Below are 15,176 nucleotides of genomic sequence, written 5' to 3'. Positions count from 1 at the left end.
CTCACAGGTAGTCCCATTCTAATTTGGTTTAAATCCGATCATTGTATCATGAAGATATTAACGAGAATCTTAAATTTTTATATGAGAATTGAAGTCTTGTGTTTTGTTTTTTTTTGGTTAAAAATTACTTGTTTTATCTAGCTCACTTTATCAAATAACCCATTGTGCCTACTTCGGGGTCGTTGTTACGTTGACGGTTGACGGTTGACGGTCGACGACGACAGCTACTGTCAAGTTCTACACATATTTACCTGCTGTGCAACACGACGCACACACAAAGGACCAATTAAAAGGTGGTAATAGTAGCGGGCGGACGACGCGTGCCTTGACTACATACTTAGCGGTATCATTTGGCTATTGAGCGCAGCTGTTACTGTTACTTTGCTGCTAAGCAAGGCACGAAATGAGACTGTGTGTCGCAAGAACTCCGTTCTTTTTCGCTTTATTTTCCAAGAGTTTATACAGATTGAATGCGTGTAGTACATAAATGGGTATCACTTACCACCATGACTGACGCCATCAACAACCCTGCTCCACCACCTTCTTCACCAGAGCTAGCATCATTGCCAATAGCTTTTAGTCTTATGGTTGCGTTGATATTACTGTTACTATGTTGCGATGTATGAAGTACACTGCCCGCAAAAAGTATTGGCACAGCAAATTTTTCATAACAGATGCAACAATTTTTTTTCCGCCAATTTTTTGTAAAAATATGGTTCATTATATAAAAAAAAAAACATAAAAATATAATTCCTAAACTTTGTTCAAAACTCGCGAAAATTCAGCACATTTTCATGCAAATTTTCAACTTTTTAATCTTTTTTTGTTGAGTATGCGGTTTTGCAGCCCAATAAACTCTATTAAAAAAAATGCAAGTTTGAGTTAGTCAAAAATTGCACAGATTTTTGAGGTTTTTTTTTTTGTTGAAGGTGTTTTGCATTTTTTCCATATAAAGTATTTTCGAAAAAAATTGTTTGTATGGAAAACTTGTACTTTATTATAATAAAATTGATGTAGCCCAATCGCATACTCAAAAAATTCTAAAAAATATGATTAAAAATTTGCCGAATTTTCGTGAGTTTTGCACAAAGGTTAGGAATTATATTTTTATGTTGTTATAAAAAATGGCAGAAAAATATTAAAAAAAATATTGTCGCATATATTGTGAAAAATTTGATGGGCCAATACTTTTTGTCGGCAGTGTAAGTCTGAAAGCTGGAACGTAAGCTTCACATCAGATGCGGCGTCAGGATTCTGACTTCGCGTTGCTTTGGGGCTGCCGTGCTTCAAGCTCATATGGATGCGGCAATTGATGACATACATACATACGTGTATTTATCTATGCATGTAGGTCTTGTATGGTTTAGTCATTTATACATACATTTGTGTATATTATGTAATACATTTTATGAATAGCAGTGCTTATAAGGATGACGCTGCTGCTCCCAAGGGCTGTTGACTATTGTGTTTGCGTTGCTTGCTGTTTGGTTTGTTTGTTGCGCCTTCATTGATCCTTAAGGCGTTGAGCGAGCATAATGTGTATGTACATACATATCTACATGCATATATCGCAGGATGTGTTATGATGTTGCGGATATGTTATGGATACGGTGACCATATTTATAGCAGCCGAATACGGGACATATGTACATACATACATATTATATATTCAGATGTAACATCACGCAATTGTAGAATTCTTTTCCATAACTTTTTACTTTGTGCTCGGGATTTTTTCCCCGAAAAATTTGTTACAAACATTCCTAGGCAGGGAAACATGATGAGAATATCCGACTACTTTTGAAGTAAAAGTTGTTCTCAACGGATTATCTTCAGACTCAGATTTCGACCAGGCACAATGGAGTGCACATAGCATCCGGAAGGAGCTGAACTTCAAGGCATACCTTTGAAGGGATCAACTTCCCTTCGATCTTGAAGAACTTTTAGATTTTCTTATGTTGAGGATACAATCCTTCATAAAATCAGGAATATTTTTTGGCCCAGTTTCGCCTAATGAGTTCTTCTTTCTTCACAAAATTTGGAGATTGCCACACTCCACAGCACGTTGGACAGGTGATAACACGAGAGCAAAAAACAGCAAGCTGCGTGTATTTTGTTGTTGGTTGTTGAATGCATATACGTAAAGAAAGTTTGAAATTTTAAAGTAAACTGTAAACAAAAATGCCAATTTAAAGACGAATTTCTCGAAAAACGTTAAATCAAACAAGTATTTTTTAACCAAAAAACAAAACCGACTTCAATTCTCATATAAAAATTTAAGATTATTTTTAATTCCATAATGATCCAATGATCGGATTTAAACCAAATTAGTATGGGACCACCTGAGGTCCTCTTTCCTTTAAAAAAATAATTATAGAAAGCGGTTAACGTGATCCAAAGTTATGCGGTAACATACATATGTACATGAAACAAAAAAAGAAATATTCCTACGACAATGGACGAAAAAAGAGGACTGTCCCGTATAATACAGGACGGATGGTCACCGTAGTTATGAATGAAGTTGCCAGTTACCAGCCAACAGCATTCCTTCTTTATCACTAGATACTTATCAAGGATGTTAATTTTATCGCTTGTTACGATCCCGGGATTTTCGGGATGTCGGTATCACAGTCCCGGGCTCCCGGTATTAGTCCCGGGATTTAGATATTAATTACTTTTCAACAACTTAAATCGAAAAAAATTGTTTTCGTTTTTATTTTTGCTCTCTGACGTCAGGATTTATTTTAAAGGACTTTATAGTTTCAAAAATATGAATAATTTAAAAAATGCAATGCAATGTAGAATAAAAATATTGGTACCAAATGCAAGAGGAAATTTGTTTAGAATTTAAAATAATTCAAATTTTTTGGATTCACAAGAACAAATAGGGGGTAATTTTTTAAGCTGATAAAGTTAGAAGGACGAAATTCGAGGATGTTATCGAGTTTATATAACATATAATTTTTTTAAAAACAAATATTGCGAAATTGCAAGGATACAATTTAAAAAGGACATTCTCAATACTTACCAGTCCTTCTGCACCAAAAAATTGCATCTGCTTAAGTTCTACAAGATTTCCTCTTTAATTTGATACCCATACTTTTTCTCTAAGCACATTTCCCTAAATTTTTTAAATCATTTTTGGATTACTGACGTCAGAGAGAAAAAAAAGCAATTTTGATATATTCGGCCCATGGTTTCGCGAATATATTGATTCTTGTGTGTAGAATTTACTATCGCACGGTGTTATATTTATAATGATAATTATGTAGAATATTAATTATTACAAAAAAAAAAGAAATATAGCTAATACTGGTCAAGAAAATGAAGTTTCTATTATTGCCATCAGTGCAAATTACAAACCCTAAAAAATTCCGAGATTTGCCAATAATCCCGGGTTGTTTGGAACCTAAAAAAAGGCCGGGGTTCCGGCATCCCGGGATTAACATTTCTAATTTGTACATATAATCATGTGAAAAATAATAGGGACATGACATTTTCACCAGTTTTTGCTATTTTCCTTTTGTTTGTTTGTTCTTTTTTTATAAAAAACGGCTCATTATCAAAGGAAAATTAAAAAAATTCAACAAAATTTACATTAAAAACGAACTTTTTATTAAGAATTTTTAGGAAAATTCTAATTGCTTATGCAGTTTTATAGCCCATTAAATTCTAGCTTAAGAAAATGCAAGTTTCAAGCGGCTAAGAAATCGCGTTGATTTTTGATATTTTTTTTCCTGATGGTGTTACGCATTTTGTTCCATACAAAGTATGTTCCACAATATATTTTGTATGAAAGGTACCATCCTCAAAAAAAATTCTAAAAACTCTTAACAAATAGTGGTTTTTGTTGTAAAATTTTGTTAGATTTTTCTAATTTTTCTACAAAGTTTGAAATTTGTACTCATATTGTAGATAATGACCTGTATTTAAAAAAATAATAATAATAATAATAATAATAAACATAAAAGAAATAAAAGATAGCCAAAACTGGACAAAATGTCGGGTCCCTATTATTTTTCACATAACTGTAGGTACGTACATATGTATGCATTCGTTTGTTGTGATTGCTGTTGCCACTCTTGTACTTGTTGTAATTTTTCTATTTTACATTTTGTTTGATTTTCATTTTTCCCCACCAAACATTCCACATTTTATTCCCATATTTTTATTTTTTTATTGGCGGCAAAACACATACATACATATACATATGTAGACCAGGCCTACTACACATGTATGAAGGCAGCACATGAAGTGAAAAAGCCACTACAGACATTGCACTTTAGCATTTACATTTCGAGTAGGAATGCCCATGCAGACATTTGTACATGGGTACATACATACATACATACATACATTCTTGATTTTATTTACAATTTGACGACTTGGCAACACTTGCTAGCTACATAAAAAGTACTGCATTTGAGCTTTTTTGTTGGGATTTTCTTTTCGCTTCAAGTGGTACTGGATTGACAATTGTGAAAAATGAACTTTTACGCATAGGAATTTTAGGCAGCTCATATTAAAGCACGGTAAATAATTTGGAATTTCGTACATTTAATTTAAGATCGGAAGATAAATTGCGTGATAGTTTTGTATTAAATGCACTTGAGAACGCTTGTCGCTTTCCAAGTGATACATATGTACATAAAATTTGATCTCAGATCAGCTTAATTCGACTGAACCTGAGATGATAGTAAAACAAAAGAGACCTGCATATACAGCAGAAAAAAATTAGAAAAAATGTTAGTATTCAAAAATTCAATCGCTGCGACCGATTCTCAGATTTATTTATGTCATCAACGATTTATCAATTTGTAATTTTAAATTATTCGTACTATTTCCAGGGAAAAGGATGAGAATTCAGACACTTTTATTTGTCTCAATACAATGAAGGTCCCTCTGCTCTTAAAATAATGTATTCTAAACCTATGGCCGCAAGAGTTTGATGCGCGGTTGGGGGCTTTGGCAGAGTAATTAACAATAAGAATATCTTCAGGCTCCGCGTGGTTCCACCATTACTTTTCTCTCCTTTCGCTATATTGTTTCGTTCGATTAACTGGCGGCGTGTTAGCCATAGATATGTATCAAATTAAAATAAAAATCTGTCCTCATTTTTTGAAAAATGAGAAATTGAGGGAATTTCTCGAGCAGTTGTAAAGGAAATGTTTTTTTGTTTAACTTATTTAAATAGCACTGTGGGCCAGCCGTTTTAGTACCACTTTATTGTTTTATTCAATTTACTGTGGCTTAAAGATTTCATCATCCTCATCATCGTATCTACATTAATTTTTATGTACGACAAGTATAAATCGAAACATAGTCTTCAGAGACCTACATATGCATTGTAAAAGTGGGTAAGGAAAATTTTCGTGGTACATTTAACCTCAAAAGTACTATTTATTTTTTTGTTACCCTTATTTCAAACAAAAAATGAATATAAGCTCCTTAGAGGCTTTAACAGCCAATTTCACGAAAGCAATTTAAGTGAAAAAAATATTAATATGACCAAAGTGCGTCAATAAAAGATATTCAAATGAGAAAACTTTAAACAGTTTTATTAAACTAAATACACTATTTGACAATCGAAATGATTAAAAAAAACTCAATATTTTAGAGATTTCTTATTGATTTCAGAGAAAGAAGAACTTTTTCTGGTGATGATGCTGCTTTAAAAGTAAGGATTATTTTTATTTACTTTAAGCAAAAAAGCAGTTGTAATTTTGATACATTTTTAGAAAACTCTGCTGATGTTAAAATCTGGCGTTCTGACTTTAAACAAATTTCAAGCACAACCGAAAAAAGAATATTTCAATTGAGATGTTGGAAATACATACATATACTATAGTATAACACCCAAATTCATAAAAAATATTGAAGACTTTAACTGCTTTATAAATCGAAAATTAGTATAAAAATTTCACTTTAGAGAGCTCCTCAAACCTAATTTTAGTCGGATTTCAATAATTTTCAACGTTTTGCTTTTATGAATGAAAACTGTTCTACAGTCTCTAATTCTTGTCGAATCCATATATTAGCTTTAGTAATTTAGATAAACAATCCTTACTGCTTACTTTAGCAAGGGATGGAAATGGATTAGGCAAGGATTAGAGACAAGATCCACTTAACAGTAGTAACAGTTTTTATTTTTTGAATTTTGAATTATGTCGATCTTGCAGAGCACCATCGATATGTTTAAATATTTATCTATTTATTTTTTATTTATCACACCATTCCGCCATTTTAGCTATTTAAATGCAAAAACGGCATAACCACAAAAGAAATAATAATAAGATGCACACACTAATAATGTTCCCGGTAACAGTAATAAAAAGGTGAATGGCTTAGCATTTTTCGCTACTAGTGAAATAAACTATCTAATCAAGCAGTCAAGAGAATATCGACCAAACAGCTTAAGTATGCGCGAAATTTAAAGTGCAGTACGATGTATTTTCCTTAATGGTTAAAAACAGCTCTAAATAGCTAACTATTCACTTAATATTCTTTATGATTGTTCACAATATTCGCATATATATTAGGGCGCCCATCGAAAATGCTTTTTTCTTTAGAAATTTCAAGACCCTACCCCCTAATTTTATCCAGTTTTATGAGAAATATTATTGCATATTTTTACAAATTTTCATTTAGAGGTCGCGACCTATCGATTTAGGTTAGAAAATACGATTTTGTAGATTTATGAGTTTTTGAATGACTATTTTTGATTTGATTTCAAAGATCCACTATGATCTGAGAAGAGGATATATAGGCCTTTGAAATGGTATATATTGTATCTGTTGTCGGACTTGGCTTGTTGGGATTTTTTATCAGGAAAAATAAAAAAAAACCATATTTCTCTTTAATTTTTTAAATTGTTACCATCGATAATTTCCACATTTTCAAAATATGTAGTACTATCTAAAATTAAATCTATTTGTTGCCATCGCATAAAAATTGTCGAAGTTAGGCCACTTTTCTTAAATACGGCGCTGAATTTATATGGTTTATGTACCGGAATTTCAGATTTTTTGAGCAGTGTAGCCAAGGAATTAATCAAAATTGATTTATAAAATCGCTCTTTAGCAAAAAAATGGTTTTTCCAAAAATTTTAGTAAAATAGTATTGACACCGCCAGCTTATATCATTTATGTGTATCTCAAAAACCTACTTGACCGATCTCGACCAAATTTGTTATACACATTGTGCTGGTCATTGGTCAGGTGCTGGAAGATGGACTACGACCATCGTTCATGCCCAAATCCAGCGAAGCTTCTGAAAAGACGCGAAGTAGCCACTTTTGCCGAGGATGAAGACGACTGCTTTCTTCACTGCAAAGTGTCTAGCCCTCTCCCCTACGAAATCCTCCGCGACCCTGTTCACAACCTGGACGAAGGAGGTCAGGCTACCGCTGGGGATTCACGTCGATGACACACCAATTCCGACGGTGAATAACCCCAAAATACTCGGAGTAACATTCGACAGCCTGCTCTCCTTCTCTGCGCACTCAACCGCTATTGTCAATAAAGTACAGAGCCGCAACAAGGTCCTCAAGTCGCTAGCCGGCAGTACTTGGGGCAAAGACAAAAAAACGTTGCTGGCAACATACAAGGCAATAGGCCGGCCGGTTTTGAACTACGCAGCGCCAGTGTGGTCGCCAGGGACTAGTAGGACGCAGTGGACGAAGCTACAGACTGTACAGAACACCGCACTCAGGACAGCGACAGGATGCCTCTTGATGTCGCCTGAACACCACCTGCACGGCGAGGCGCAAATACTCCCAGTTAAGGAGCATAATATAATGCTCTGCAAGCAGTTCCTGATCGGGAGCCACAGAAGTGGCCACCCAAGCAGACAGCTGCTTGCAGAGGAGCCCTCGCCTAGGCACGTCAGGAGGCATCTATATGAACTGACGGACGAAGTCCAGAGCAACCTCTGGATCCGACAGCTTACAGACAGGCCCTGAACGGCATTCACAGGGACTCAGTCTCGAGTTATGTAGACCTGTGAATGCCGTTCTAGGCATACCACCCCCGGACATAGACGAGACGGAGCTTCATCTGCCTCGGGAGACACGCACAACACTCGCACAACTTCGCTCCGGCTACTGCAGCAGGTTGAACTCCTACTTGAGTAGGTTGAATGAGGATGTGCCGAATGAGTGTCCGGCATGCGGAGAGACCCCACATGACTCGAAACATCTCTTCGCATGCCCGGAAAACCCGACAACCCTAACGGCCTTGTCCCTGTGGACAAACCCCACAGAAGCTGCACGCTTCCTAGGGTTGCCGTTAGTGGAACTTGACGACAACGACTGAGATACCAACCGTCCTGGGCGGGGTTGTTGTAGCCGCTACAACAACAACAACAACAACGACTGCTTTTAACTCTGTGAGTATAGCTTGTAAGACACTTATGGTTCTAATTACTAATAAGGTACCCTCTCTTTTCGATACTGGCAGTCCGATTAGTTTTGAAAAGGCGTCACTGGACCCCAAACAACTAGGGAAAAAGCATGTGGTTAGAAGTTGCCCCTGTTATAAAGGCATCGGTGGAAGCAAAATTAAAATACTTTATAAAATGAAATGTAGTAGAAGCTTTCCATTTCTAGACAAACGGATAGGTACGAGCATGATTTTTAATTTCGATCAAACTCAAATAAAATTGTTTGTTGGTCCAAATAATGAGACACGTATTTTTTCTTTTGGCTCGGAAAAATTTTTCGGCCGAATTAAACGCGATTTTGTTTTTCGGGCAAAAATCGATTATTCGAATTGACAGTGAAATTTGTTTGAATGCCCATAACTTTGTCAAAATTTAATAGATTCCAACAATGTTTTTTCTCAAATGTAGGTAATTCTTGTCACTTCAAGATAGAATGATATAATTATTGATTTTCATTATTTAAAATTTTTTATTTAACAATAAACAAAAAGTGCAAATTTTTTTTTTAAATTTAATTTCTCAAAAAGTGTATTTTTTTTTTCTCAAACTTTTTTACCGAGAAAGAGACACTTTGAACTACAATCAACCCAAATCTCTAACAGCGAAGATTGTTTTTTCTGAGTTCTGATTTTTTATAGAAAATATACGTTTTTGTGGTACATACTAGAATATTCTTATATTGTTTAACTATCGTAAAAAAAATGATTAAAAATCAAAGCGATTATTTAGCAACTTAAGACTTAGAATTTAATGGGTTATTAAACTGCATACTCAAAAAAATTCTACAAAAAGTTGAAAATTTAGCTGAAACTTTGCAGATTTTTCATAATTTTTGCACAAAGTTTGAATGTGGATTTATATGGTTTTTTTATATAATGAGCCAGACTTTTATGGAAAAATAATAAACATTAAATATAACATTCATAGTGAAATTCGGACCGGAACTTATAGAATTAATTGGCATACCAAACCTACTTAATATTTCAAAAAACTACTGGTTACCGTTGAAATATTACAATAACAGTTCTTAGCTTTTTCTTAGGTTTTAAAAAAATTATACTACGAAATTTGCTTTAAACAATCATATTTCAGTTCACAAATTTTTTGGTTTTTCTTATCCTTAACTGCACTCCATTTTGCATACCTGGAAGTAATGTAGTCGTTATTAACCTGAAAAATGTTATTTTGTGTTTAAGAAAATCGGTTCGGGGAACTTATCAAGTTGGCGAGGAGTTTTCTTCTTCTTTTTCTAACCTTTCTTCAAAATCAAATTATGCTCGCTTCTTGTGATCATCTGGTCACACTGGTGGTAAGTTTATTGCATATTGGAATCGTGGCCCAATATACATACATATGTATGTATCAGGAAAGCCAACTCGTGGGGAATTCCCCGATTTACGGGGAATTTCAGTTTGCGTGGGGAATCAAGGAATGGTCCGCATTTGTGGGGAATTTAAGTTTACCTGGGTAAACGGGGGATGAACTGGAACTAGGGCAAATAGTTTTTATTTTTTTCTTCACAAATTTCATAATGATTTATAGAAATGTTAGTTGAAATGTATCACCCGTCACCGTGGAATGAGCCGTATGCAGTTTTGTAGCTCGTTCAATTCTTGTATAATAAAGTTTCAAATGGTTAAAGATTACCGTTGATTTTTTAGAACTCTCCTTGTAGCATTTGCTTTTATATAATTTTTATATATTTTTTTGAAAGAAAACCGCAACTCCTTCGGCGAAAAAAAATATAATACGACAATTTTTTAGGTAGGTACTTGGAACTGTCACTTTTTATATTAGAATTGAGTGGACTACAAAACTGCACACTCAAAATTTTCCTAAAAAATCTAATTAAGCTCGAAATTTTTACGAAAGTTCGTTGGAATTTTTTAAATATTGCACACAGTTTGAAACTTGGATTTAAACGTTAAAGAATTAATTATATTTTTGCTAGCCGGTCACAGATGCGCGAGGCTTCGCCAAGCACTGAATGTATGCATATGTATGTACATTTACGTTTTTGGAGAAAGAAATCATGTGTCAGCCTATACCTCGTTTATTATATACATTAACAATCTTGTCTGAATCCGTCCAGTAGCGTGTTTAAAAATCTCGCCTTTCCTTTATACTATATATATGGAAGATAGTAATTTTAAATGGGTGGCAACCCTACTCAAAAAACTTGAAAGGTTTTGTTCATGCGAAGGCCATGCACTTTCATTTGGTATCTCATTTTTTCATCCAACGGACAGTGAAGATCTTATAGTTTTTAAAAAGGTGGCAACCCTACTCAGAAAAATAATACATTATTACACATTCAGAGGCTAACAGCCAGTTTCACAAGATTCATTTAAGTTAGATTTTCCAAATTTTGGTTTCACCAATCCAATTTAATTGGTTTTTAATTTTGATTTAAGTGACCTATGCTCTTCATTTAAATAAAAATAAAGGGCCTTATTCTGTATCACGAACGATGGGCAAAACGAACGATTCGTCTTATTCAGACGACAACCTCTCTGATCGCGATTTTAAACTCGATCGGTCGTCTTCGTCTTGCTTTTCATACATTACGTTGCAATGTCTCGGTTGCGTTCAAACCGGCTAAAATGATGCCACCAGACTAATTTTTGAAGCATTCCTCTGCAGACGAATCGTTCGTGTTGCCTATCGATCGTGATACGGAATAAGTCTGAATAACCACACTCAGAGAACACGTTTAATCACCTGATCATTGTGTATCTGCTGCTTACTTGTATACCAGCCCTGCTATTACAACGTGTGTCAAGTTAGCACTACAAGTTAAATACGGCATTAATTGTAGTGTTTTTGTTGAAAATTTGTTGTGGAAAGAAAAATTTTAGCTCTCGTTTTTTAAGAAAAAATGGTATGCAGTGCTAACTTGACACCATACACCTAGTCGATAGAATTGAGATATCCAATATGTTACTATGCCAGTAATTGTAGCTTTTAACTTTAAACTTTGTTGTGGAAAGATACAACAAAAAAGCTACAATTAATGCCGTTGTACCCTTTTCAATATCTCAATTCTGTCGTCAATGATGCATGGTGTAGGGCTGCCAGACGTCCCGGTTTTCCCGGACATGTCCCGGTTTTAGACTATTTGTCCCGGTGTCCCGGTGTCCCGGTCCAACCTTAAAATGTCCCGGGTTTCGTTTTAGTGTCCCGGTTTTTCATTTGATTGCACACATTTGAATAAAAGTTCAAAAATCACTACACTAAGCGAAAAAAAGGCGTTGTAATATTCAGAAAAATGTTATGAACTCACTGAGCGAAATAACGCATAGTAAACATTAATATTTTCTATTTGATTATCGTTTAAAAATGTTCGTATTTAAAAATAATACTTTCATAGCACGCACGCGTGGTGTTGATTCAAATGCAACATTTAAATGCACATTTACATGTCTGGTGTAGCTGCATGCGCGAAGATGCTTGCCACAATTTGCTAATTTCCAGAGGGTCATGGCTCAATTCCCATTACAACCAGCATGGAATTTAAATATTTTTTTAACTTAATTATGAAAAAGCAATCAGTAATTGCAAATCGCTTCATTTTAATATGGGCGTATTTGAAGTGAATATTTTTATACTAAATACTAAAATTTGTATACTTAAATGTATTACGAGTTGGGTTGGCGCTCTTTCATATGCGTATTTTTTTTTTTAATTTAGCACGCTTTTTTAATTCTAAACTTCTTTCTCTCAGTGCACCGGTTTAATTTGTGAAATAGTCACATTTCGAGATAGTCGAACTTTGCACAAGCAATAGTTGATGATTCGTATATGTACCTAAATACGTTCAAAATGACGTGCACAGAGTTTTACAATTATATTAAGGAAAGGACAGAAGTTTTGAAACGAGTTCACAGCAACGAAAAATACCTATGACTGATATTTTTATGTTATCTTGTACTTAAGTTTTTCTTTTTCATGAAACCTAGAGTACAGTGCCGTACAAAATTATTGGCTCGGATGCTCTTTAATCAGATCACAATTTCTAATCAGATCTTTTAGAAAAATTTTGAAAATGTAGCTTTTGGGCCAATTAATAAAGTGCAAGTCTGAAGTTGCCAGCAAATTTCGTTGATTTTTAGCATTTTTTTTGCTATCCTCCATATAAAAAGAATTATCGAATATAGTTTGTATGAAAGAAACTCTCAGTAAAAACAATACCAAAAATCAACTAAAATTTAATGGGCTGCAAAACTTCATTTTAAAAATTTGTATAAAATCTGATTAGAATGTTGCAAATTTGTATGCAAATTTATTGAATTTTGCCGAGTTTAGCACAAAGTTTAAATTTTTTTAAATGTTTTTTTTCATATATTTAGTATAAACTGTATTTTTATAAAGAATAAAAAAAAAGGTTCATGCATTGTGAAAAATTCTCTGTGCTTTAGTTGTGATAAGTTGTTTTGTTTTGTTGGCGTACGGTGTAATGATCTCATGATCTCATGTTTTTATGTTTTTGTTTTTGTCTGTCAAAATAATATTTCACTACACCTTTCGCACGTCGAAATGAAAGAGAAGGGAGCGAGAGGCCCTCCCTAAAGTGTCCCGGTTTGGCAACAGAGATATCTGGCAGCCCTAGCATGATGTCAAGTTAGCACTACGTACTAAATTTTGTTCGAAAAAGGGTGAACTCAATTTTTTCCAGAAAAACGAAAGCTACAAATTTTTTCTTTCCAACACAAATTTTAAAGTTAAAAGCTACAATTAATGGCATAGTAACATATTAGATATCACAATTCTATCGACTATGTGTATGGTGTCAAGTTAGCAGTACATACCATTTTTTCTTAAAAAACGAAAGCTACAATTTTTTTCTTTCCACAACAAATTTACAACTAAAACACAACTACAAGAGAATTCTACATTGTGAGGGTTATAATCCCTAAGTGCGGCCGCAGGCCGCCTACGCAGAAAGGGTTCTCTGCAAAAGGTGTTCAGTGCCTTTTCTTCGCAACACAGAAAGAGAATTCTACGTTGTGAGGGTTATAATCCCTAAGTGCGGCCGAAGTCCGCCTATGCAGAAAGGTGTTCTCTGCAAATGGTGTTTTTTTATAATTATTTTACATTGATTCATTTTTTGTAAGAACTATACACCATATATATAAATTACGTATACCAAATTAAAGGAAATTTCCTATTAAATGAGATCAAAATTTTCAAGATCCATCTATCCGTTTTTAAGAAATCTTGATTTCAAAAATTGCTTATTTTGAACTTTAACCTTTGATAATTTTTGTTGTTGTTGTTTGCCCAAAAAAAGAAGTATACCGTTATACTCAGCTCAATCATCTCTATCGATTCCAATATTTTATTTTTTGTTTGAGATTTGGAGCCCAACTGCATTTGTTCCCAAAAAATAAACATTTTTTTTTTAATAAGGAGATTTCTATGAAGGGGATTTTACTAAATTTTGGGCAAAAACGGGGAATTTCATTGTCGAAATCGGGGAATTTTCAAAAATGAGTTGGCTACCCTCGTATGTAGGTATACAAAATAAACAAATGCCTGCTGAAATTTTTTATTTTTTTGTTTATTTTTGTGTAAGATAAACATGTTGGCATGCTTCTCGATTCAATCAAAAAGCATGGACATACTCAATAGCAGCAACCAACGATATGCAAGCCGCTTCAGCCAAATACTCCTAATGCATATCCTCACAGGCAGTGAATTTATCAAGCATACTGATAGAAATACTATATATAGCTCTACGTGTTTCCAATTTTGTGGAAAATGTATGAAAATGTTTTTAAAGATTATACCGGCTGTATACTCACTCGCCATGTTCTCTGCTATTTAATTCTTGTGTAATGTAGTGCTATTTGGAGGCACTTTTTTCGTTGCCGATGTCGCTGCTTCTGCAATAACACAAACACAAAAACAAAACTCAGCTTATGTTTTTTGGCGATAGATATTCACGTTGAGGATATAGTTAGGTGTTTCGATGTTGAATTGTGAACTGTATCCACTTGTATTTTAGTTGCACTAAAATTTAAAGATCAATTTTCGGTTCTGTTACGATCTGCTCGGATTTTTTGTCTGGTACGTCTGCGACCGATTACTTGGCACTCGGCGTTAAAAAAAAAAACCATAAAATGTGTATAAATCACGAAGATTGCGCGTTCTTTTGGTGAACGTTTCCTTTTTATATTAAAGACACTTCTAGCTTATTTTCACTGGCTTTTTATTAACTTGTTTTATTTTAATTTAATTTAATAAATACATAAATCGTCACGCATATTAAACACTAGCACTTCCTTTCTTCAACACAAACGACAAAACATTGATTTGTCTCGCTCTTTTTGTCTAGTGAAAAATACCTTTCAGCAGTGTTGCTTCTTTAAAAATTTTAGCCTGCCAATCAACAAGAAAATGGCGTATGCAAATATAAGGTTAAGTAAGTTAATTCAAGTGAATTAGTTTATACATTTAAATGTGCACATTTTTTAATTTACTTCAAAAGCGTCAATATTAACAAACCCTTACGCAAAATATTTCAATAAAATAATTTCAAGTGGGAGGATTATTTGAAAGAAGCAACACTAATGCTGTATAGTGCTGCCATATGTTCGAGCACAATTTAAAATGCACAATTAGGGTGGTTCAATTACTAATTACTAAATTGAAAGGGAAAAATGTTGGTTACGAAGCTCATGCCAACATAAACAACTTACAGCTGAGGAGGGTGCTGAAAACCTGAGAAGCTTAGG

The 15,176-nt window shown here is 34.1% G+C and overlaps 1 protein-coding gene across 1 annotated transcript in view; it reads right to left on the bottom strand.

The window, feature by feature from the left end:
• LOC118742649 (rap1 GTPase-GDP dissociation stimulator 1) overlaps positions 1-14,753 on the bottom strand; it is a 45,439-nt gene extending 30,686 nt beyond the window's left edge. Inside the window, exon 1 of the mRNA XM_036474872.1 lies at positions 14,244-14,753. Coding sequence (XP_036330765.1) covers positions 14,244-14,250 — 7 coding nt within the window. The 5' untranslated portion in view covers positions 14,251-14,753. The remainder of the gene's footprint in view (positions 1-14,243) is intronic.
• Between the last annotated feature and the right edge of the window lie 423 nt (positions 14,754-15,176).

Source organism: Rhagoletis pomonella, unplaced genomic scaffold, assembly GCF_013731165.1.
Source record: "Rhagoletis pomonella isolate Grant_MI unplaced genomic scaffold, Rhpom_1.0 Rhpom_scaffold_00007, whole genome shotgun sequence".
Lineage (NCBI taxonomy): Eukaryota > Metazoa > Arthropoda > Insecta > Diptera > Tephritidae > Rhagoletis > Rhagoletis pomonella.
Note: the sequence above shows the minus strand (reverse complement) of the source record. Positions and strands in the feature narration are given on the sequence as shown.